Raw genomic sequence first — 26,311 nt, forward strand, 5'->3', positions numbered from 1 at the left:
CTGCAGCCAAATTCCATCTCCTGTTACAGTGAATGCTGAAGTGTTCTATCAAAAATACATCCCACTCCCATCAATTCTGATTCAGGGCCTGGATATTCAGGATTCACTGAGAAATTGTTTCCTTTTATTGAGTACATTGCAGCAAATGACATTCAGCCTCAGAAACCAGAGTATCGTGAACCTATAGAATTACCTATAATTCTACCTGCTCCCCCCCTACCCTTTCATCTTCCTTTCTTCTTATGTGCTATTTGTGGTATGGAACCCCCAGGTTTCTTAACATATATAGATTTAAATCTGTTTTGGCCTCACTCCCAAGTCATGTTACTTTCATACTACTTTTTACACTTAATTTGACAGGTTAACTTCTAAAGACTGGAATGCTCTTAACATTTCTCACTATCCACAAGTTCATTCCTACTTTCCCTGTATTGATAAATTCTATAACATTTGATATCTTGTTTGACATATCTGTAAATTCTATGCTGTTCAGGGTTTATTTACTGTGTACATCAGTTCTGATAATACTGCATGAGTTCTATTGCTCCTAGGCAAGGAGGGCGGGATACAAATGGAATAAAATAAAATAAATATTCTTATTCTTTTAAATTCAATAATATGTTTATTACAAAAAATATATACACCACTCTTTTAGAGAAAGGGGTTCATAAATATTGTCCTTTACATAAAAGTTGTTCTGTGGAGAAACAGTGTGGTGTAGTGGTTAAGAGGGTTGGACTCTAATCTTGAGAACCAGGTTTGATTCCCACTCCTCCACATGAAACCCGCTGGGTAACCCTGGGCCAGTCACAGTTCTCTCAGAGCGCTCTCAGCCCCACCTAACTCACAAGGTGCCTGTTTGAGGGGAGGGAAATGGAAGAAGATTGTAAGCTGCTTTGAGGCTCCTTAATGTAGAGAAAAGCGGGATATAAAAATCTACTCTTTTTTTCTTCTTTACTCAAAAAAACAGGTCACTACTGACAATATTTATTATCCAAAGCCCAAAATTTCTCTGAGAAGTTTAAAAATATTTTGTCAGAATCCTAGATAAAGTTGTTTTAGGACACTCACCTGGCTGACAATGAAAAATATTACAGTCATGGCAGCACAAGCCAATGTGATCAGCATCAAGAACTTGAACCTAAAAATCAGCCCCTAGAAAGACACAGAAAAAACAGCACTAGTCATTTTATTGAAAAACTCAAATATTTAAATCCAGAGTTTCTGTAAAATGAAACGAAACAAAATTACACGTGAGATCGATGATATAGACAGGTTGCTTACCTGTTAACTGTAGATCTTCGAGTGGTCATCTGTGCATTCACACTCCTGGGATAGAGCGCCTGCGCCGATCCCCGAATCGGTATCTGAAAAGCCCGGGATTTTTCTGCGCTCGGCACCAATGGGCATGCGCAGGTGTCCCAGTACACATGCTCACCGGTGCCAGCACGGGGATCCTGCCAGTTCCTTCCTGACCGCTGGAAGCCCCTACTGAAGGGAGACTGTCAGCAGTGGGGAAGGAGGGCGGGTAGTGTGAATGCACAGATGACCACTCGAAGATCTACAGTTACAGGTAAGCAACCTGTCTATCTTCTTCGTGGTCTCTGTGCTTCACACTCATGGGAGATTAGCAAGCAAGACATACCTGGAGGCGGGAAGACGGTCAACAGGAAGAAACAGCTTACAACACCGCAGTTCCCAACTGGGTCCTCTGCTGAGCATGCACGTCCAGCGCGTAGTGCTTCATAAAGGCATGCGGAGAAGACCAGGTGGCAGCCTTGCAAACATCAGTCAGGGACACGCCTTTCAGGAACGCCACTGACGTCGCCATCGCCCTTGTAGAGTGTCCGCGAATAGGTCCAGGTAACGGCTTCTTTGCCAACAAATAACAGAGTTTAATAGTCTCAGTGAGCCATTTTGAGAGCTTCTGAGACGAAATCCTGGAACCTAACTTGGGGGCAGCGTATGAAACAAAAAGCTGCTTGTCCTTACGAAAACTCTTTGAACGGTTCAAATAAAACAACAAAGCACGCTTTACGTCCAAAGCATGCAACCTACGTTCCTCTTCCGAGGAGGGCATAGGGTAAAAAGTGGGCAACCAAACTTCTAAGTTGAGGTGGAACTGAGAGACCACCTTAGGAAGAAAAGTAATGTCAGGAGCTAAGGAAACTCCAGCCTCTCAAAAAACAAGGTAGGGATAATCACAACGCATTGCCGTGAGCTCCCCTACACGATGTGCTGGCGTGATAGCAACCAAAAATGCAGTTTTCCATGATAGGAGCTGCAAAGAGCACGTGGCCATCGGCTCAAAGGGGCGACGACTTAGTTTGTCCAGCACTAAAGTTAAGTCCCACAACTACGGGGGCGATCTTGATGGTGGATGCAGCCAAAACAAACCCCTCAAAAACTTCTTGGAGTGAGAGTGCGCAAAACCAGAATATCCCTCCACTGGATTGTGAAAAGCAGATATTGCTGCCAAATAAACCTTAATGGAGGAGAAAACAAGGCCAGCATCCACTAGGGATAACAAAAAATCAAAAATTACCGACAATCCCATCCTGCTAGGTGAAACTGAAGGGTTAACTAAGAACTGAATGAACTTCTGTCACTTCCTGTCATAGGAAGCGCGGGTGGAGGGTTTCCTACTGTTCATGAGGACTTGCTGGACTCTGTCAGAGAACCCCAAGGGTCGATGAGCCACGCTGTCAGCTTCAGGTGGGGCACGTTGTGATGAAGTACGTGACCACCCTGGGCTGACAGGAGGTCCGGTTCTGCCGGAAACTGGTAGAAGACCCCCCTCGACAGTTGGAGCAGGATCGAGAACCAGTTCTGGCGAGGCCACCAGGGAGTCACCAGGATGCAGCATGGTCTCTCTCTTGCTATCTTGTTGACCACCTTTGTCAACAACGGCAGAGGCGGAAACATGTAGAGGAACCGACCCTCCCAAGGAAACAGAAGGCCGTCTCCCAGTGATGCTGGATCCGCTCCCCCTCTGGAACAGAACAGAGGACACTTCTTGTTCTCGGCCGTGGCAAAGACATCCAGCTGCGGGTACCCCCAAAGCTGGAATACAGGCTTGAGAAAGCGCCACTGCAGTTCCCACTCGTGTGGAGAAGCCGCACCCCTGCTGAGAGAGTCTGCCTGTATATTGATGACCCCTGGAAGATGCGCAGCCTTCACAAAGATGTCGTATTGTAGACACTCCAACCAGAGATCCATCACCAATGCGCAGAGCCGATGAGAAACTGTCCCTCCCTGCCTGTTGATGTAGCACAGGGCAGTGGAATTGTCCGTTAGTAATGCTACGATATTCCCTGCCACCAAGGGGCGGAAAGAGCACAGAGCAAAATGAACCGCCAGCAGTTCTAGATAATTTATGTGGCATTGAGTCAGTTTTGGCGGCCAAGGGCCCCCCACACACAGACCTTCCATGTGGGCCCCCCAACCCCACAAAGAAGCATCTGTTGTGATAGTCACAGTGGGGAGATGAAAGGGAGCTCCCTGACAGATGTTGTTCTCTGACTCCCACCATTGTAGCGTCTGAAGAGTCACGGATGGGATGATGAGTCTCTTTCGAGGCGAGTCTCTGAGTGGTCAAAACTGGCGAAGAAACCAGTTGTAGGCCTCTCATCCTCAGTTTTGCAAAAAGTAGAACGCTTGTTGTCGCCGCCATCAGACCCAGCATCCACTGCAGCTGCTGCGCTTGCCCCACTTTCGCCTCTGTAAAATTCGCACCAGACTGATAATGTCCCTTGCTCTCTGCGGAGGCAGGTATGCGTGATGCAGGTTCACATCCAGCAAGGCCCCTATGAACTGCACTGTCCTTGACGGAGTAAGGTGAGATTTCTCCAAATTGACCTGCAACCCCAAGGTGTCGAGAAGACGTAGAGTGATGGCAATGTGGGTTGACAAACTTTCTTTCGACTCCGCCACAAGGAACCAGTTGTCGATGTATGGAAAAATGACAACTCCCTGGAGACGGAGATGGGCAGCCACAACGCTCAACAGATTGGTTTGGAATCTGAACAAACTCTATTTTGTAGCCCTCCTCTGTGATGGACAGCGCCCACCTGTCTGTAGAGATCAACTCCCAGGCAGGTAGGAAAGGGCGGAGGCGGATAGATGTAGAACCAGTGGGGACGATGACACATGCCACGAGAAAGTCAAAGGCCCTGCTTTTGAGGACGAGTGCCTTTGGATTTGCCAGTGGCCTGGGAGCCATAACGGTTCCTGTTATTCCCTGAATATGGGGGCCTGCTATCAGATTGGGCCGAGCGAGACCTCCACTGTTGTTGAGAACTTCTGATAGGTCTTTTTGGGTGAGAACTTCTGATAGGTCTTTTTGGCCCAGGGTTTGTGCCACTGTTTTGCCTTGGGAGCTCTGGAGGTGGCCTGAACACCCAAGTTCCTCGAGGTCTTCAGGCTTTTATCTATCTCCTGCAGCACACTATCTGTGGTGGTGCTGAAGAGGCCGTCTCCCTCAAAGGGCAAGTCCTCCACAAAGGCCCTAGTGTCTTGCTGAAGGGCTGTTGATCTTAGCCATGAGTGTTGACGGAGGCACACAGCTGACATGATGGTCTTTGCGGATACATCCACCATGTGCTTTGCTGCAGCCAATTGTTGCTTGGCCACAGCAAAGCATTCTTTCTGCAGCTTCCTGGCAGCAGCTTTTTTATCTTCACTCAGGGAAGACAGGAGAGGGATAAGTTGTTCCCATACGGAGTATTGGTATCTAGTCATACATGCAGCATAGTTAGATACCTTTACTCCTAGGGCCCCTGCAGAGTAGACCTTTCTTCCCATGTTGTCCAGCTTCTTCCCTTCCTTGTCAGGTGGGGAGGAGTGGACCTTACACGCCTTGGAGGAGGACGAGACGACCACTGAGTTCGGCTTCGGGTGAGCGAAAAGGAACTTGGCACCCGCCTCTTGGACCCTATACATGTGGTCCAGCCTCCTAGATGACACCAGCGTTGAAGATGGTTTCTTCCAGGGCTCCTTGACTGCCTGCAGAATCACTTTGGTGACCGGCAAAGCGATTTCCATAGATGTATCCCGCTGCATAATGTCAAAGACATTGTCATCCACAACGGGTTGTGTTTGCGTCACAGGCAGAGAGAGAGAGGTTGCCATCCTCTTCACCAGCTCGCCATACGACTTCAGATCTTCTGATGGCGAGATGGGAAGATCCTTGGCCGTATGGGACACTGGGGAAGGTTCCAAGGCTCTTTCTTGATTGTCGGTACTACTCTCAGAGTCCGACGAGGAAGACTCTCTCTGTATGAAATGCTCGGAGAGGATCGGTGTCGATTCCCGGATGGGTGAACGGGTCGATGCCGATGCACACCGATGAGTCTCAGCTGCTAGCGCGGTACGCCTCTCCGGAGGGATCGATGCTGATGCTAAGGGCCTTCTGGAATGGTGCGAGAGCCTCAACATGTAGGATGCCTCCAATTGCTGATCCCACTCCGCAAACTCCTTTGGTGGAAACCACTGATATGGTGGATAAGGGTACGGATAGGTGGGCAGCCACTGACGCTGCTCCCGGTGGTAACGGTGGGAAACGACGTGGTACCATGGAAGGCTCCAGGTCTCATCTGCCTCTAGGTTCCATTGGGGTTGATGCCTCTATTTCGGAGATCGAACCACTTCCACTTCGTCACCTCGTCCCGGAAGAAGAGGATTGTTGAGTGAGGTTGATCTCGTGTTCAGACGTCGTGAGACGGGATTGATGAGCGCTGCCTCTCGATACCGACGGACTGCGGCATGGGGACGCCAGGATCTTCCCCGGCGGAGCAGAAGTCATTGGTGCCAAAGCGTCGCGAGAAAATGAGGGAGTGCAGGATGACCTCTTCCGTTTCTCCTTGGACTTCGCCTTCTTCGGTACGGATGCTCGGGTCCCCGAGTCATCCCGACACTTCTTGGCGGGCGTATCCACTGATCCTTCGTGAAATCGTTTTGTGGAGGAGCCTCGCTCGCTCGGCATCTCGGTCAAGGCCGGTGCCCCATCAGCCGATGTGACCGTTGGAGCCGCAGTGTCTGCCATTGTCGATACCGACGGGCCCGATGCCAATTTTTGAGGTCGAAGTGCCGACTCAGTTAAGGCAGCCAAAAGCCGCGCTGCCCGCTTCTTCCTGGTTTGCTTGGAGAAGTGGAACCAATGCGAGCAGGACTCCACGCGATGCGCTTCACCCAAGCAGAGAAGGCACAGGGAATGGCCGTCTGGGGGCGCAATCTTCTTCCCACAAGAGCGGCAGCATTTGAAAAACCCCCAACGTCTTTCCATAGACGCCAAACACACAAAAACCCACTCAGAGTCCTCCGAGGGGAAAAAAATTGGGGGGGGGGGGAAACGGGAAAGGCCCCGAGGGGCAAATCCAACAACAACATTTTTTTTAACTAACTAACTATCTATCTACACTAAGAAAAAACAACAAACGGGCTATTTACAACAATAAAGGTAATCCACCAACTACCTTACCGACCGGGGACACGAAAGGGAATCCTCTCTGCGCAGCGGTCAGAAAGGAACTGGCGGGATCCCTGCGCTGGCGCCGGTGAGCATGCATACTGGGACGCCTGCGCATGCCCATTGGCGCCAAGCGCGGAAAAATCCCGGGCCTTTCAGATACCGATTCGGGGATCGGTGCAGGCGCTCTATCCCATGAGTGTGAAGCACAGAGACCACGAAGAAGATCTTCAATTTTCAGTTTTCTAGTTATAGTTTGTGCTCTTAAGTCACACCCACATATAGGCAGACCTTAGATGACTCCATCTTCCAGGTCACGACCTGAATAAGCACACATCAGTGGCGGCAAGGTTGTTCAGCCTTTACCAAAGACTGCTTTCATGCCCTTCCTGATCTAGTCATAAAAACCAACATCCCCTTCCCAAGTTCAGTCTTAAAAGCTTGTTCACACCTTCAGCTAACCTCTTAATTATACTATCTATCCCAACCTAGGAAAGCCTGTAAAATTCCAATCAAAAGTGAGGTTTTATGGGGACTTAGGTCTAGGACTTACCAACTAATGGTTTAGGATGAAAGACTTATCCGTGATAAGTCTTTATCCATGACAATAAATAAGACTTATCCATGATAATAAATCGAGACATTGCATTTTAAAAAACAATCCTGTGTGTACAGTCTCCTTACAAAGACACCATTATGCAGATCTATCTTGTAAAGGGCTCAAATACTTATGACAGAAATGGCAGTAATGAGCTTTCAGGTTCTGGGTCTGCTACCTGCTGGCCACTGAACGACCTCTGGTTGTTATACTTCCATTTCTGTCTGTTGAGACTCAGCTGCTCTCTTACAACAAAGTCCAAGACAAAGAAAGAACATACCAAGAAAGGAGAAAGAGCTACACATATTCCGGAGCCGTCAGTGGAGAACACAACTGAAATTTACCTATTGATTTGAAATACACTAAATTTCAGGTCAAATTACCTGAACTCAATGGTCTGCCTGTCACACAACCTGCAACTCCACACACACTTGCAAGAAAGTCTCAAGGAATTGTTTACTTTTTGAGTCAGTGTATATCAGATCAGGCATATTGTTTTCTGTCTCATTTTAACTGTGCAAGTACCAATTGTTTCTCTAGAGACCTTTGATTATAATTAATACTTCACACATCCCTTGGACCTTCCAGATAAATGAGGTTGTCCTTGTGTGTGTTACTTTTTCCTTTCACAACTGTTGTTTACAAAAACCACATTACAGGCAAAATACCTTTGTTTCTTGGCTTCAGTTCACTATCATTGATTGGAATACCATTGCAAAAGTGCTGTTGGGTTTGCAAGGGTTTTTAAGACTAGATTTTCTCCACTCCAGTTCATTACCTCATAGTGAAGTCTGCGAGCTTTACTCATTGCTGGAAGGCTAGACTGCTTGCCACTGATGTTTCGGAACACCTGAAACACCATAAAGCACAGGAACAGGAAGTAGAGACAGAGGCAGATTCCAGCAACGATAATAAATGCCATCTGAGCAGTAAAGTTAAGGGAGCAGCACCTTGACACACACAGAGTCAACAGAGACTCAGATAGCAGTAATTTATTTGGCTTTGCTTAAGCATCATTGCCATAGTTCTATGCTTACCTGGAAGCCAGAAGGGAAATTCCTTTTGTTAAACTCAAAGAAATTACAGACTGAGTGAGATTTCATGAGCACCCAAAAACTCTTTTCTTTGGCTCAGTTCCAGAGACTGTTTCCAGAGACTTGAGGTGGCATTAATGTGGGATAAATAACCAAAATACCAGCAGGCTAAAAAACCTCAGTGGACTTGTCACTTCTGCTCCACTGGTACATACGAGGAAGCTGGGAAACAGCCACCATCCTTTAATCTTAGGGAGAGGCTTGCCAGAGGTCTGTGATGCAGGGGGAGTGAGCTAAGCCTATTAGCTTATCTTGGCTTCATAGTAAAAATTAACAGCAGCTGGAAAATGCTTATAACATGAGCAGGCATTTTTTTTAAAAAAGAGAAAATTCAACTGCAGTACTAATTTTAGGAACACATGGCAGTGTATCAAAATACAAAGCACTGGTCTGGTGAATATGCTACATTACTCTAGAGCAGGACAGAACATACACAATAGAGGTAACTTTCAACTGTAAACTAGGGTAACCCAAGTGCTGCAAGGACATCCACGCTTTATCATCTTTTTACATTTACAGAGAACTCCACTTATATCAATATGGATACCAGGTTTCTGTAACAAAACAACACAAAGCCTCATTTCTTGGTTTAACATCAACTCTGCACATGAAATTTTGAGGGAAGTACCACTAATTTCAAATTCATTAAACTAGTTCAAAGGATATCAGGATGCACCACATCATTAAATTAAAAACCTTCCTACCACTTTATCAGTAGCACATTCCCAGAGTTAACAAGATTTTCTGCAGGTTACACTCTCCCCAAAGAAAATGCAGCCTCCACTTCAAGCTGTCATTGCCCTTCCCTATGCAGTGCCATTGTTGACATGGAAAGAAAAGGATACAGCGAGTTCCGTACCAACATCTGTGGTCCAGATACTGTAGAATGGATTTTTTAATTGTACGCCTCTAGAAATGGAAGAAAATCATGTCTCACATGGAACAAATCATATACAATGAAAACATAACACAAAGCAACATTTCCCATTTTAATTTGGAAAAGTCAAAGGAGCAATATTTAGAGAAGATGCTGGGCTATATGTTCACATGCATTGTATTCAAAATGTTTAAAATCTAATTGTATAATGACTTCCCCCTCCCTCCACCAAGCTATTTGGAAAAACAGTAGGGCAAGAATAGATGAATGATGTTTAGAGGGGCATTGGGCACCAAATTTATCTGATAGTGAATGTACTATTAAAAGTTCAGGACAAATCAGTTTGATTTGTAGAAGACAACAAGTAAAAAATGAAGTGTATTTATATGCACACAATAAAATATTTTTAAAAAACCTCCAGGACAGAACTGCAAATGGACAGCTTTTTTAAAAAGCACAATGAAGAGTAGAACCTTGCTAGAACATAGCAGCCAATCATGCCGCTGGATCAGGTCAGCATTCCCTGGCTAATGATCCTGTTTCACAGTGGCCAAACCATATGCCCTAAGGCAGCTTACAAGTAGAGCATGGAAGCCAAAGCCTCCACCATCATTGCCCCCAAACACTAGTATTCAAAGGACCACCATCTCTGAACAGAGATTCCATTTACTCATTGTGTAATAGCCATCATGGACCTATCCTCCATGACTTTGTTTAACCTCCTTTTAAAGATACCTATACTAGACAAACAATAGAAGCTCTAAAGAATTTGTTGCCCATGGGGGGGGGGTGTCATTTTTAAAAATAAAGGGACATCTTCCAATTAGGGTCACCACTGATTTTTTTCAAGTGTATTTTTCTACAAACCTAGGGCTTCTCCCAGAACCCTCATTTCAGCCAGGCTTGACATATTTTGTAGACTTTCTTCATCTGCATGGATTTTCTTTTCTTTGCTTTTGGCAATTAGATATTATTGGGATGCTACTATAATAACACCTTTAAAAACTCAGAGGAATATCTCTACATTACCTCTCACACATGTCAAAGACAAAGAGACAGAAGGAGCCTACAGCAATTGGCCCAACTTGTTTCCAATAGCTAGAGAAACGATTTCGTTCATTCTGATCCTAATAAAAATGGAGAACAAAATGATCTGCAAATGATTAATTAAACAAACCTAAAGATATTACAATGACCATCATGAGAAAAGAGCAATGAAAAAGGTAGTATTACTGAAACATGCTTCAGTAACTTCCATCATACATAAATACATCTCAGCCAAGAAAATCCGATTCAGTAACCAGTTTAAACCTAATGGGCCTTACAACCTGCCCTTTGGACTTTTAATGGGAATCAGCAACTTCAGGGGTCTCCAGTGTGGTACCCATTAGGATCATGGTGCTCAATGACACCTTTCCTGGAACCCACCAAGTGTTTTTAGAAAGTGGGCAAGGCCAAGTGGGACTTTTGCCCAGCAAGTCTTGTAACTGGTCACTGGAAATTTGACTGGCTGAGCAGATTTTTAAAAATATTGCTATGGTAGTAGCTGCCACCACAGCACAAAGTATCTTCACTGTATGATGGAACATAAGCTGCAGCAGCTATTGTATGGATGGCTCCATTTCTTGCGACAGATGTCTTATGTCTGCACCCAACACACTATGTTAAAATCCCAAAGGTGCCTACAGGATCAAAAAAGTTGGAGATCCCTATTCTATTATAATAGTATGCAATTACATTTCATTATCTCTCCTGACCACCACAAGAAATCATGAAATTAGATGGACAATGAGATCTGGACCCTTCCTATGGATAGGAAGGCATTCTTCTTTACTGAAAACGACTTCGGTCCATAAAACAGGCTGGCAGCCCCTTTATAGATCTTGGTTTTTCCAGACTAAAATAGTACCCAGAGTTCTGTTGGTGCAAGGGGAAGGATAGCTGGTCATATTTAATTCCTTTGCTATTGCACCAGCAGGAAGTTTAGTAGGACTGAACCTTATATGCACCCAAAAAGCTCATACACACCATCATATGCTCTCCACAGAAGATGATCCAAAATGACGAAAGCATAGCATAGAAGATTCCTTGGCGAATATCTCCAAACAGCAACATCCAAGTCCAGTCAAACCCAATAGAAAACCACTCCACTGGGATGTTTATGAATGTCATGGAAATCCCAAGAGCAAAGATAACTCTGGAAAAGGAGCAACACATTCAAAACCATTTTCCATTTCAGAGAAGGAACCACTACCAAAAACTCCAAGAGAAACGAAGATAGAGAGCACAGTCATTCAGTGATTTTTTTTAATGGCCAACAATTAGCTAGAATTTGATTTCCATCTTACCTTTTAAAGCATGCTCTGTTTTAGGGCAATTGTTACTAGTTTACTCTAAAAGCTAATGAAAGTTTACTTGAAGACTAGACCACCTTCAAAAGAAAGCGCTGATCTAAATGTCAATGAAAAGCCAACCCCTTCTTGGCATATCTGTACTAACTGTTTTACATTCAGAGCATTCCACAGATAGGATAATCAAGCAGTTGGTCCCATCTCCAAGACCTGTAGAAACATTCCAATGAACACCTACATGTACTTGAGCCAAATTCAGTGAATGAAGCTCTCCAGATAGAAAAGCCTTTTAGTAGACAGTCACATCTAACTATGCAGATACACAGAATGTCAAGTGCAGAACATACTGCCAGTGCAAGCCAATCAAAACCAGCTTAATGCATAACCAACTGTGGCCAATCCATAACCAACTAATTGATGCAAAGGTTCTTTCCCTCTTTCCAGAACACTCAATAACCTTTGCATGGGTTTTGCTGCTTTGTAAGACTCCAAGTTATCTGTACGCACTTTTCCAGTAAGACAGGTGCCCGTGTCATCATTGTGATTCGTCTCCAGTACCACACCATGATGATGAAGATGCTAGGTGTAAGAAAGGTTTTCATTGCAAACCACACTTTTGTAAAGCCTCCATTTTGATGGATGCCCTGGAAAAAATAACAAGGCACACAATTGCATTTCTCTGCTTTCCCAACAAGATCCATTCTGCATTTTTATATAATACCCAATACATTGCTACTTGAGCCTCCCAGCCATTTCCCCCCCAAATAAGCACATTGTAGCAAATAAACAGTGCCCATTAACAGTTACAACTATTAAAGTATCCTAAGGAAAACAAAAACCTTACAAAGTGAGTCAAGGTCTTTACAAAATTCTGAACATGAGCAAAATCCAACCACAGCTTGCTCAAATCCATACTTGGGTCAGCTATAGTACCCAAGTCAGCCAGTGCTGAACATTACTTGTGAAAAACTCTACAGCTAGTGTCAGACACTAGGAATATTTGTATCAAGAAATCAGTCACTTTAGTCGAGAAGATGACTGACTTAATCAGGAGGTACTGGAAAGACATCACTACTCTGCCTGGATCAAAGGGATATGAGAATCAAAAAGACCCAAACCAGACAAAAATGTTTTTGTCTCAGTAAAAATCACCACATCTTTAAAAATCCACTTTTCATTTTCCATCTGACTTAGCAAACGTTAATCCTCAAAACAGACAGCGGGTGACAGACAAGTGCTGGTGGTCAGGAATTAATAAAACTGCTTGCTTTGGGGGGAAGCCAAGGAAGCAATTACCACCAGGGCAAGTGAAAAGCTAGTTAATGTGGTGGAGAAGGGAAGGATAATAGCAAAGACACCCCAAAAGGAAAAAAAATCCATAGGGAATGCAGGGGCTCTCCATGGCAGTAACATTCCACATCACTAACAGACTGATGACCATGGTATGCGTTTTCTATGGAATTTGTAAATGTATGTACTGCAGGCAGAGACTGTAGAAAGATTCTAATTTCTTGCAGGCACATTCCTTTGTGGTAATCAAAGTCACTCCTCAAAGTAATTACAGAATCTAGCAATCTATACCCACCTTTTCTTTGTTTCTGTCCCCAATGAAGGACAGCCAACTTAAAGTGATAAGACACAGTAAACCAGACAAAGTGTCAGAAGAACTGCACACCTCGTGCACTGAATCACTGCTAACTGGAGCTCTCACCCTTGAAATCAAGTTACCTCACAAAGAGGTTAAAACCACAGAAAGCTTAATTCCATGCTTTTCTTGCTCAACCGTATGTTGACTAATTCAAACCAATCCTATACTCACATCTTCAAACAAGTCTCAGGCGTCTAAAATGCCCAATATTGCTTCTATGCTGTCTGAGTCAAACTTCGTGGTGCATGCTTACTAGGGAATTTAGCTACACAATACATTGTAAAGTCAGCATGTGTTTTAAGTGATATTAAAACAAAAAACTTTATTTAAAAAAATCACTTTAAAACTTTAAAAAAAACCCTTCTGAAATACTCACCGTAGGAACTTGGGAAAGGACTGAATGCAGAGTTAAGTTACACAGATTTTAAGACAAACTAACACAACATACCTGGAGGTATACTGTCAATGTGTGCGTATGTATGCTCTAGAGCAGGGGTGTCAAACATGCGACCCGGAACTGCACAGACGCTCCAGAGCAAAGCCTCTATTTTCCCCACTGGCTGAGGCTTCTCTCTTGGGGAGGAAGTGGTAGGGAGGGAGAGCTTGCTTTGATACTGACTACAAATATTGCAAGAGTGCTAATACTTTAAGCATATTTTAAGGGGTTTTTTTTAAACCTTTTAATTGTGTTTGTCTGTGTCCTTTATAAAGTTTATATCTCCACAACTTGGCATTACATTTTATGACACACATGGCCTGGCCCAGCAAGGTCTTATTTATGTCAGATCCGGCCCTCATAACAATCAAGTTTGACACCCCTTCTCTAGAGCTTGACAAATTTACACTCTTGCTTATCTTAATCAGTTTAAGTCACTCTATATTCAAATGAATATCCAGTATGAAATAAACTTGTTCCCTCACTTGGCTGTAATGTCAGTTTACAAAGGAAGAGAAGATCAACACAGAGGCATACTTACCACTAGACGAATATCTCTTATATCTCCAATTCCTACATTGATACCTTTCTTTTCATGCACAGGGAGTCGAATATTGATCAGGTAGAATTTGTGGGCAACAGTTCCAATCTCCATGAATGGAAGTATGTCACATTCATAGAAACTGCCTTCATTTTCTTTAGTCTATTGGAACAAGAAGGAAGGCAAACAGATAATCATCAATATTTATTTTGGGGGGTCTCCCAGATTCTAGTCAGACACAGATTCTAGTGTCTCTTTCAGGACAAATTAGGTCAGTCACAGGAACACAGAATTTAAAAAAAGAATCCAGGACACATTTAGTTATAGCTTCCTACTTGACATTCTACCTGAATCACATTTGCTACTTTAGTCAGCAAGTCAACAATTAAGAAGAATACATGGCAGTCTCCACCGGAGGGGGAGAGCCATCCATGAAGGTAATTCATTAAAACTACGGGAGTATATAACCACACTGAAAAAAACCTGGGATCCTGGAAGCCAGAGGCTACAGAACAGGTAGTGCTAAGATGGACAAAATGTTTCTCTGCAACTGCTACCCATGTTCTGCATCTAGTAGCAGAGGTTGTTTTATTTAACAGCCAACAACCTTTAATGCTTCATATAAGAACACAATTTGAGTTAAAACAGAAAATAAAAAAAGACCAGCCTCTTTTTACTGTGGGCAAGAGTTCCATAGAAGAAATAGTGTGGCCTTTATAGTCAACAAGAAAGTGAGGAAGGCAGTAATGGGATACAATCTCAAAAATGACAGAATGATCTCGGTCCGTATCCAAGGCAAACCATTCAATATCATAGTAATCCAAGTCTATGCCCCAACCATTGATGCAGAAGGGGTGAAGTGAACCAGTTCTATGAAGATCTACAACACCTTCTAAAACTAACACTAAAAAAAGATGTCCTCCTCATCATAGGAGACTGGAATGCCCAAGTAGAAAGTCAAAAGATAACTGGAACAATGGACAAGTATGGCCTTGAAGAACAAAATGAAGCCGGGCAAAGGTTAATAGAGTTTTGCCAAGAGAACAAACTGGTCATAGCAAACACCCTCTTTCAACAACCTAAAAAGCGACTCTACACATGGACATCACCTGATGGGCAACACCGAAACCAGATTGATTATATACTTTGCAGTCAAAGATGGAGAAGCTCTATATGGTCAGTGTAAAGGAGACTGCCACTCCCAGATAGGGTTCTCCCACCTGGCTACGGGCGTAATTGCTGCACCAAGAAGGGAACTCCAGAGTCAAAGGATACACAGTTCATTTTTATTGAATCAATTTCCAGGACCAAAAGAGGCGAGGGGAAAGAAAACAAAATGGCACAACAAGGATATTCAGTCCAAGTAACAATTCCAAGCCATTAGCAGATTCCTCGCTCTGGCTTCTGAGGAGGGTTGTTTTCAACAACGAAGTAAAACAAATTGCAGGTATCTTTCTGGCGCCAACTGCAAGTCAAACGTTATCTCCTCTTCCTATTTTTGTTCCCACTCCATGGGCTTGGGCACCCAGCTTCCACTCAGTCTAATTTAATGCAGCTGTCAGTTTATATTCCAATCCCAAAGAAGGGTAATGCCAAGGAATGTTTAAACTATTGCACCATTGCACTCATTTCACATGCCAGCAAGGTCATGTTAAAGATCCTACAAGCTAGGCTTCAGCAGTATGTAGATCAGGAACTACCAAAGTACAAGCTGGATTTCAGAGAGGTAGAGGAACTAGAGATCAAATTGCCAACATTCACTGGATTATGGAGAAAGCATGGGAGTACCAGAAAAACGTCTCTTTCTGCTTCATTGACTATGCTAAAGCCTTTGATTGTGTGGATCACCACAAACTGTGGCAAGTCCTTAATGAGATGGGAGTACCAGACCACCACACACGTCTCCTGAGAAACCTGTATAAGAGTCAAGAAGCGAGTGTCAGAACAGGATATGGAACAACCGATTGGTTTAGAATAGGAAAAGGAGTTTAACAAGGATGCATATTGTCACCCTGCTTATTTAATTTATATGCAGACTACATCATGTGGAATGCCGGCCTGGATGAAGCACAAACCAGAATTAAGATTGCCGGAAAAAGCATCAACAACCTCAAGATATGCAGATGACACCACTCTAATGGCAGAAAGTGAAGAGGACCTAAAGAACCTCTTGTTGAGGGTGAAAGAGGAGAGCACAAAAGTAGGCTTGAAACTCAACATCAAAAAAACTAAGATCATGGCACCCGGCCCCATCACACCATGGCAAGTAGAAGGGGAAGACATGGAAGCAGTGACAGATTTCGCATTTCTGGGATCCAAGATCACTACAGATGGTGACTGTAGCCATGAAATTAAAAGACATCTGCTCCTTGGGAGGACAGCTATGGCAAACCTAGACAGTATAATAAAAAGTACAGACATCACTCTGCCAACAAGAGTCCGTATAGTCAAAGCGATGGTATTCCCAGTAGTAAAGTATGGCTGTGAAAGTTGGACCAAAGGCCAAGCGCAGAAGAATAGATGTTTTCGAGTTCTGGTGCTGGAGAAGACTCTTGAGAGTCCCTTGGACTGCAAGAAGATCAAATCAGTCAGTCCTAAGAGAAATCAACCCTGATTGCTCCCCGGAAGGTCAGATGCTGAAACTGAAGCTCAAATATTTTGGCCACCAAATGAGAAGGGAGCACTCACTGGAGAAGACCCTGATGCTGGGAAAGACAGAAGGCAAAAGAAGAAGGGGGTGGCAAAAGATGTGATGGCTGGACAGCGTTACTGATATAACCAACATGAATTTGAGTGTACTTCGGAGGACGGAAGACAGGAGGACCTGGTGCGACTTGGTCTGTGTGGTCGCAAAGAGTCGGACTCGACTGTGCAACTGAACAACAATTTCCTGTGTTCTCAACACTCCTCAAAGCCAGGTGTAATTACAGATAAGACACCTACTTATCTCACTAAAAAACCTAAACACAGTTTCTTCAAAATATTTCATCTCTAACTTTTGCTAAAGAGAAATGATTCCAAATCTTGACCCCCCAAAAGCACCTTCCTTCTCAATATTTCCCAACTCAAATCCCATCCCCCTTAAACAGATTCAGTGCAAATATGGAATTGTTAATGCCTTTCCTTTTCAGTTCAATAAGGTATATATTAGAAAACAAAAGCTACCTGAAAACATATGTTGATTGATGCCAATATAAAAAGCTTCTGGCAGTATTATCTGACCAAGAACAGTAAGAAACCTACTTTTGGATGGTTAAACACACATTTGAGCTTCCGGGTCTCTTCTGCATATGCCATTGCTTGCCACTCACTGTCCACGTCGTCACGGTATCCCAAGGACACATTAAATGTAATCTCTGCATTGTTTTCTGCAGGAGCAAGGCATCAAACATTTTACAGAAATAAATAGAACGTCTGAAAAGCAGCACACACATCTGATGATAATTTACATGAACCCTGTGCATTGGTTTAGCTAGAGATTTATCCTGTACACAATTAAAGCTGGAAAGGAACAGTCCAGGATGTCAGACATAGACCCTTAGTACTGTTTGGATGAGTCCAACCACTGTAACTTAAGTAGAACCACAAGGTAGCTCTGCTGTCCACAACAAAGACTATCAGACTCTACATATTCCCTATCTCCCCAAACAAGACAGGAAAACCATCCTGGGAGATGAAACCTCATTTTTTAGATTTTTACAAGAATCCGGGACTGCATGTGCACTAGGGTCATCAAGGCTTTTTTTGAGCAGGAACATGCAGGAATGCAGTTCTGGCTGGCTTGGCATCGGGGTGTGGCCTAATATGCAAATGTGTTCCTGCTGGGCTTTTTCTACAAAAAAAGCCTTGATGGTCATGAACACCTTTGCCTGGCTTTAATTACACCTTGTTCATTACAGTCTTGTAGTTTTTATACAAAACTACAGATGTTGCTTACATATGGCCTAAACATAATCCATCAGTGTTGCTGCATGTTATCACAGGAACTCTACACTCAACAACATTGAGAGTCTGATCCCAGCGGTCAATGCTGAAAACTGTATTTCCAGGCTGCAGCTGAGCAAGACAACATCTTTGAAGTTCCACAGACCTACACATCTGTTTCCAGTTTCAAAGTTAGAGAGAAACTCATCTAGAGTACTGGGAATGGGTGTGGAAGGACTCTGTGGTTCAGACCTGCTATTTATACATTGCTTAGAGGTGTTTCTATTCTGTGTGGGTGCTACAACCTTTTCAGTTTCTCAGCTCCTCCCCCTTTCCCAGAATGTACAATCTGCACACTCCAGATTTAAAATGCCCCTTCTGAAGGTCATCATGCTTGTATTTGCTTGTTGAGGAGCAAAACTTGTTCAGTGTTTGGATTCTTTCAAAAACATTAAATTCATTGAATTAAAACTAATTCTACATAAAGTTTGAAGCCAATTAAAAACACATGTACAATTTTATGTCTCTTAAATCTGACAATAAATTTTTAAAAACCTGTCTTCATTTGAGTGAACACAGCAACAGTTTTGGTTTCTAGTTTTGATTTGCTGTTGTTTTCTATTTTGTTAATTCCATTTCTGCCCCAGCGAACCAATATTACAACTAGAGCAGTGATGTCCAGCAGCTTGGGAGCCCCATGTAGCTCTTTGACATCACACCTGTGGCTCTTCCACTCTCCAGCTGCTGTGAGAGGGACCTGGAGGAGGGCTAAACTGCAAGCCTCTCCAAGATGTGAGCCTCATGCCAAGGTGGAAGGACCCACCTTCTCCAACAACCCTCCACCTTTCTCCTCACTTAGTCCCAGCACTCAAGCAACTGCTGGGATAACAACCAGCTAGATACAGGTAAGAGAGAATAAAAACATCACTATGGCAAACATCCTGGAGAAGAGTGAGCTGGCCATAATGAAGGGGGGGAATTTACTCCCCTTTCTCAACAACCAGCTAGCTCTTAGCAATTTCACTCTCTTGCCAGGCCTGCTGTGCCTCATACTGAGGAGAGAATGAGCAGGCAGAGACAGAAGCCTTTCCTCAGATACAAAAAAGGCTAGCTAAGATTCAGCAGCAGTGGGGAGACAGCCATGTACATAGAAATACACTGGTAATTAAAAAGATTATAGTTATGTATTTAACAAGCACAGAAACTCAGCAAACTGCAAAGAGGGGGATCACTGGTGGTCTCCCATCCCCCACTCTGTCTCCAGTCCCGTCCCATTCCCACCCACAGCAGCAGCTAAGATAGCTTAGTCACTCACCTGTAGGGTTGCCAATCCCTAGGTGGATGACAGGAGAAAACCCCAAAGGGCTCCGTGCTAACCAGCCTCTTCAGAAGCAAGACTAGGGATCCCATTGGAAGGAGGACTTTATATGACACTGACTGTTTCCCTTTAAGAGTCCTTCCTCAGCACTTGCTTTTGGGTGTTTGCATCAGGGTATGTTTGTTAAGAAACAATTTTTTGTATACAAGAGTGTCAATAAGTATGTTATATATTTCTAAAAAATTTGTATTGTGACTTATTGTTGAGGCAGGTCAGCATGGAACCCTTTGGAGTTTTCTCCTGTCACTCTCTGCCGTGTTTCTCTATTTGGTTTACACAATCCCCAGGTGGGGGCAGGGGATCCCCTGGTTTGGAGGCCCTTCCCCTGCTTCAGGGTCATCAGAAAGCGGGGGAAGGGAGAGAAAAGTCTGCTGGGAACTATTATTCCCTATGGAGACTTATTCCCATAGGAAAGTATAGAGAATTGATCCGTGGGTATCTGGGGCTCTGCGGAGGCCTGTTATTTGAGGTAGAAGCACCAAAATTTCAGTATTTATTTATTTATTTTATTTATTTATATTTTGACTTATATCCCGGCCTTCCCACCGAAGTGGCTCAGGGCGGCTCACAACACATAAACTTAAAAACATTTACATAGTAAGGATTAAAACAATAAATTGCATCCAGTACTTCTTCCCAAAATACCCCCCCAAATTTCAAAAAGATTGGACCAGGGGGTCCTATTCTATAAGTCCAAAAGAAGGTGCCCCATCCTTTATTATTTCCTGCAGAAGGAAGGCATTTTGAAAGGTGTGCGGTCCCTTTAAATGTGATGGCCAGAATTCCCTTTGGATTTCAATTATGCTTGTCACACCCTTGCTCCTGGTTCCACCCCTGATGCCTCCTGGCTCCACCCCCAAAGTCCCCAGATATTTCTTGAATTGGCCTTGGCAACCCTACTCACCTGCCCTCCTCACTTCAGTCTGCTGCCTGCTTTGCTATATTTATTATTTATGTCATTTCTCCACACAGGGAACCCAAAGCAGTTTATAACACTCCCCTCTACTCCATTTTATTCTCACAATAATTATCCTGTGAGGTAAATTAGGCTGAGAATGTGTCACTGGCCCAAGGTCTCCCAGTGAGCTTTCACAGCAGAATGGGAATTCAACGACAAGTCTCCCAGAGCCTAGTCTGACAACTGGCTTTCATGGGGTGTCTGCTGTTGTAAAGTAGCAGTACAAGCATTAAAAGGAAATTCAGTGTGGGTAGATTATTATGCTATTTTGTTTGTTGCACTGAGCATCACCATTGTTTCACACAGGGCTTTCTTATAGAAAAAGCCCAGCAGGAACTCATTTGCATATTAAGCCAAACCCCTGACACCAAGCCAGTCAGAACTGTGTTCTGCTCAAAGAAATCCCTGAAAATAGATATCTGATTGCTGTGCACCTTTAGAAACTCTGCCTTACTTTGCTTGATACCACACATGTTGAAAAGCCTTCCCAACTATTCTGTCAGGCCAGAGAAAGTATGACCAACAGAATAGGACTTAAAGCATTGCAGTTCAGTCATGCTGGCCTGTAGCCTACCACTCTACTCAGCAAAAGGTCTGCCTAACTTCAAGCAGCTCTTTTGATTCTTGTTCAGCATCAGAAGTGAGCATGACCTGGTTCATCATTTTTGCAAGAATGCCAGCAATGATCAGGTCCTAAGGCTATTCTCTGAAAACTGGCCACAAATTACCTGCTGCCCTTCCCTGTTCTCAAGCAAGGGATATTTTCGAATATGAATGTATACTTAAAAGGGATCCATACCCACCAATGAGCAGTACATTGGTGTTTTCCTCCATTTTTCTAGAACTGAGATTGGGGAGACAGCAGCTGATTTTGCTCCCTCGTGCTTATGTACCAGTGAGCATTGTCTTGAATATGTAATTATGCTTTTTGTCTGATGAGTTTTGTCACAATTCTTTTACACAGGCTTCTATGTAGCTCTCTGGAACCAAAAGCAATTGTGTTGCCTCCTTTCAGCAGCAACAACATCAACTGCCTCCCTTTCTTTGGTCTTCCAACAGGCGGACAGCATAATGGTAAGCCCTTTTGGACTGGGGAGCTGTCAAAATACATGTGTGCGCATCCTCTATTTTTCACTTTAAATAAGTAGTTACTGGAAATATGGTCCCCATACTGATCAGTAATGAATGAGTTTCCAAGCAGTTGACCTAGCCAACACAAAAGAAAAAGTAGCTTTTCTAAAATAAAAATAGCTGGTACCTACAGGGAAAAGGAGATAAAAGCTTCTCCAACTCCCACTTATATGCTAAGAATTAATCCACGTAATCAAGGACGGTAGAGGAGAATGCTGTATATCCCTCATTTTTGGACTGAGGATTACATGGGTTTCCCACCTACAGCAGGGGTTCCCAATATTGTTGAATCTATGGGCACATCTGGAATTTTGAGAACAGGTAGCGAGTACCTCAACAAGCTGGCTTTGGGAAGAGGGGAATCACTCACAAAAATGCCATGGGGAAGTAATGAGTCCCACGAAACACATTGGCTGGCATCATGGTACCCATGGGCACCACAATGGGGATGACTGCACTAGAGTTTACATGCATATTCAGTGTGTGTACACACTCAAAAGTGAAATTACATAGTTCTCATTTTTTTCACTGATCGACTGCCCTACTCTTTTTAGACCTACGAAATCAAAACACACTACTAGCTGAAAAGTAGATACCTCCACTACATTTTTGAAAACTCAAAACATTTGGATGGGACTCCACACACACCATACACATGCAAAAGCAACTAGAAAAGTAGATCAAGGATGCTTCCAAATAAAGGTGTCCATGGGTGTGTCAAGTCACACTGATTCAGTGTGTCCAGGACCCTCAAGCCACACAGAAACAGTGTCACTACCATACTGACCAACCTCCTGTTAAATTAAATGGTAAGCTGTCACTTGGACCAAACACTGAATTCCTGAGGCACTTACAGCAGGAAAAGGTATTTGGGAAATAGCTATAGTAAGCCTAAGGAAATAAGAAATGATACACTGAATGGGAAGTGATGATCACTTACTCTTTCAATGCTCCACCCTTCAATTTTGCTTCAGGGTCCCATTTAGCCAAATGTCAGGTGGCTGTACGCAAACATTCTCTTTCAGAACTTCATCCATTGCATGGGTGACTACACTCTTTCTACAGCTGTGTTATTGCTGGAAGGCAGTCAATGCTATTGGCACAGAGCTTTTGTTTCACAAGGCTTGTGTGGAATAAGACTTGCTACATCAGGACAAAACTGAATTTGGAGACAAAACGTAATTTGCTGCAGGAAATATCTGACAGACCCCAGTAGTTAAAAGCAAATGAAGTGCTAGCCACTTGGAAGTGACGCCACATAATCATTTCTAGCTGTTTGGAAATACAGCATTATTACAGATAGATTTTCCAATAAACCTTATGCCTTTGTGGTGAGTCCTAGTAACAGACACCTCTGTTTAATTTTCAGGACTGACTGAAAAAGAACACTTCTTAGGATTTTAATTTTTCTTTTGGGCAGAAATCTGCACATCTGCTTGTAGAAAAGCACTAAAAATAGTTACTACTTGAAAGGCAACATCTTTCCATTTTGATCAGGTAGATCTTTAATCTGGTTTAACACCTGAGACATTCCTTGCAAAAACCATGTTCTGTACTTGATATCAGCATTATATACTATCCCCTATCACAACATGTCAGTATCTTCCCACTCCCTTAAAGGTAAAGGTAGTCCCCTATGCAAGCACCAGCTGTTTCCGACTCTGGGGTGACATCACATCACAACATTTTCACGGCAAACTTTTTTATGGGGTGGTTTGCCATTGCCTTCCCCAGTCATCTACACTTTCCCCCCAGCAAGCTGGGTGCTCATTTTACCAACTTCGGAAGGATGGAAGGCTGAGTCAACCTTGAGCCGGCTACCTGAACCCAGCTTCCGCCAGGATCAAACTCAGGTCGTGAGTAGAGAGCTCAGACTGCAGTACTGCAGCTTTACTCTGCACCACGGGGCTCCTTTAAAGCCATGTAAAGTCATCAGAGCAGCTGAGTCCCCAGCTTGCCTGTCACCAGATCTCGGGTTTGTTTTGTTTTTTGTTTAGCTGTTTTGTATTTCATGGCTAACTATGGCAGAATTTGGAGCTAGTTCACAAGGTCAAAATTTGGCACAGTCTTACTCCCCCACCCCCACCCTCGGTTCCCTCTCCCATTATATCCTCACAGCAGCCCTGTGAAGTAGGTTAGGCTGAGAGACAAACTGGCCCAAGGCTGCCTAGTGAGATTTATGGCTCTGAGGGAATTTGAACCTGGGTCTCACAGATCCTAGTTACAGCTGCCACACAATCACACGCATGTGTCTAAGGCCAGCAGAAGCCAAAATGTTTGCAGCTGATTTTCACCCCCAAGGATACAATTCATGGGAACTTAAGAACCACCTAAATTAACAGGATAGGCGCATCATCATTCTATTCTGATTTCAGAAACTCCACAGCTTTGATTTTTTTTCCAACAGTGAGTTAAGTTAAAAGAAGGGGTCGTGGTGCCCTTATTTAGCAGTAGGGCAAAAACCGTCAATTTCTTCCTTCATGTCAGGCTGCCACTTGCACACAGATAATGTATTCACACCTTTAAATACGACAACATGTAGCAGAGTCACTGCAATAGTTGACTATGCAAAATTTAATCAGTGGAAAGCCCTCATTTCCATAAGCATGCTTAACAGACACATCCTTCAGAAAGAACAGCACAGCTCCCTTCAAGGTCTCTACCAGCAGCTGCCTCCAAGATGCATTTTAGAGCATCCTAATCAATCTGCATGACCTTGGAGTAAAAAACAACAACCTACAATACAAATCTATTTGAGGCATCCTGCCAAGAAAACTAGGGGGTTTTTATTACCCCACCAGAAAACCTTTTGCTCGTTAAATAATGAACGTATGGGACCAAAAATTTTGTTTTCTGCCTCCTGAGTTACTCCACTGTAAAAGAGAGAAACAGTAATTAAATTGTGGTAAAAGGGTGACTTAAGCCTCTCCTAATCTTCATAACAATTCAACCAGTGGAGAAATACTGGTCAAAGACAGCTGCTGCCCTGAGTCAGACAAATGAGTCACTGGTCCATTTTTATTCTACTGGTGTTCCCCAACCCAAGTATTCTATATATACCTGCACACACCTTCTCTGATTCCTAATGTCAAACACCAAAATAACTCTGCCCACTAGGAAAAACTGGAGTGAAAAATTACTGGAGACAACGGGATTCTACCTTTCTGATTGTGTATGGGGCTTAAGAGGGGAAATGCATGAATGTCTCAAATGAAAGATTTCAAAATACCAAGCAAAGGAAAATATAGGAGACTCCAGAAAGCAAGTGAAGTCCACAGATCATTACAAACGTCATAACAATTTCAGCAAAAACATATTCCGCAAAATAAAGGGCCACAAAATGATACAGAAAAAACATCTACACAAGCCTTGGTACATGCTCAAAGTCATAATAGTGATATTTGCTTTAGGTCTTGCATATATGGATGCTTTTGCAACCAAGGACATGTCTGCACACAATACTGTATTAAAAACATTTTAACCATCATAGACCCTCTCCCCTAAGCAGCTATTCTATGAGGTATTGATTTTATACAGCATTCCTATATACAGTAGGTAGGACAGCATTATTCCCATATTACATATGGGGGATGCTGAGAAATCATGGCTTACTTAAAGCCACCCAACTAGTCCTTTACTGATATCTGAATGAGGGCAGCAGAGAGATGTGGCAAACTTCCGAGGGGCTGGATCCAGAAGAGGATTTTCTTCTGCGGAGCATGAGCTCACTGCCACCTCCCTCCCACTGCGGCCCCAAATACCCACAAAATGCTGCTCCTGAGGAAAACGGAACATCTAGAACAGCTTGAGAGAAGCTTGCAACATCCCTCCTCCATCTGTGGAGTTCTTCCCTGGGATCCAACCCCATAGCTGACACTTTTAGCATGCCACCTCTAATAATCTCAAGTACAAATCCAAACAAGGACCAGCATTAAGTGCTGTGTATTAGATTATGTTACATGCAGCAGTGTTCCTTTCAGACTTTTGTTGAGTGGCTATTGTGGCAGCTAGGTGGTTGAAATGGGCTATGAGAAAAATCCAACTCAAATCCCCACTTCACATATGGTTGTTGCTTTAGATGAGTCTTCCAAGAAGCCTTCCTCTAACCTAAGGAGTCTTCTTTCAATTTAAGTGGTTGTCATGACTGCCTCTAGCCCATTCAGCGACTCAATCTCTAGAGGAGGAGCCAATGTCAGTATCTGAGAAGGACCAGAGGGATCAGAAAGGCCCCAGCACTGCACAGCCTCCTACAGACAATGCCTCCTCAGCCTCAGAACCTGCAAGGAAGGCCTCTCCACCAGCCCTGGAGGTAGTCTCCAGACTAATGTTCCCTCTAAGCTGCAGAGTCTTGTAAGCAAAAATTGTACTTTGTGAGCTACTGGTATTAGTTGTGAGCTACTGCATAAATTATTGTGCTCTGGGGCCATTTTTTCTGAGCTAAGACAAAAATATGTGAGCTGCAGGCTAAAAATCTGTGAGCTAGCTCATGCTAACTCAGCTTAGAGGGAACACTTCTCCAGACCTCTGTCATGAAGGACTTGAGCTCAGCCCTGTAGCCCCCCAGGACCCTCTTCCAGTCCACAGACATGCTGATGGCAAAGAGCTCAAGCCAAGTGTCACAAAAGAGGCAAAGTGCCAGGCTGATTGCATACAATTATCAAGGTAGAGCTGTGTAACTCCTTGCAGAATCTTGGCCAGTGTACAGATCTCTCTCAGGAATTCCAGCACACATCAGTAATACAGCTAGACAAAATTACATCTCAGCCTAATTAAACCATGAACTGTAAAGACAACCTTGCTGGATTAATCAATTCGCAAAGCTACAGCCCTTGCCTGCTAGATCTGGATCCAGACCCACCTAAGTGACCACCTTCTGGTTAAGTTCTAACTCTTGAGGAAATCAGCAAAA

The 26,311-nt window shown here is 43.6% G+C and overlaps 2 protein-coding genes across 2 annotated transcripts in view; one reads left to right on the forward strand and one right to left on the reverse strand.

Annotated features, from left to right (window-relative positions):
• Positions 1–26,311, forward strand: part of LOC132566704 (methylcrotonoyl-CoA carboxylase beta chain, mitochondrial-like) — a 170,793-nt gene that overhangs the window by 52,110 nt on the left and 92,372 nt on the right. The window lies entirely within an intron of this gene.
• The window catches only part of WLS (Wnt ligand secretion mediator), a 58,020-nt gene that overhangs the window by 6,779 nt on the left and 24,930 nt on the right, over positions 1–26,311 (reverse strand). Inside the window, exons 3-10 of the mRNA XM_060231988.1 lie at positions 17,255–17,379; positions 14,012–14,173; positions 11,894–12,030; positions 11,064–11,232; positions 10,065–10,162; positions 9,004–9,067; positions 7,843–7,986; positions 1,072–1,155 (exon numbers count right to left, since the gene is read on the reverse strand). Coding sequence (XP_060087971.1) covers positions 1,072–1,155; positions 7,843–7,986; positions 9,004–9,067; positions 10,065–10,162; positions 11,064–11,232; positions 11,894–12,030; positions 14,012–14,173; positions 17,255–17,379 — 983 coding nt within the window. The remainder of the gene's footprint in view (positions 1–1,071; positions 1,156–7,842; positions 7,987–9,003; positions 9,068–10,064; positions 10,163–11,063; positions 11,233–11,893; positions 12,031–14,011; positions 14,174–17,254; positions 17,380–26,311) is intronic.

Source organism: Heteronotia binoei, chromosome 2, assembly GCF_032191835.1.
Source record: "Heteronotia binoei isolate CCM8104 ecotype False Entrance Well chromosome 2, APGP_CSIRO_Hbin_v1, whole genome shotgun sequence".
NCBI classification, from domain to species: Eukaryota; Metazoa; Chordata; class Lepidosauria; order Squamata; family Gekkonidae; genus Heteronotia; species Heteronotia binoei.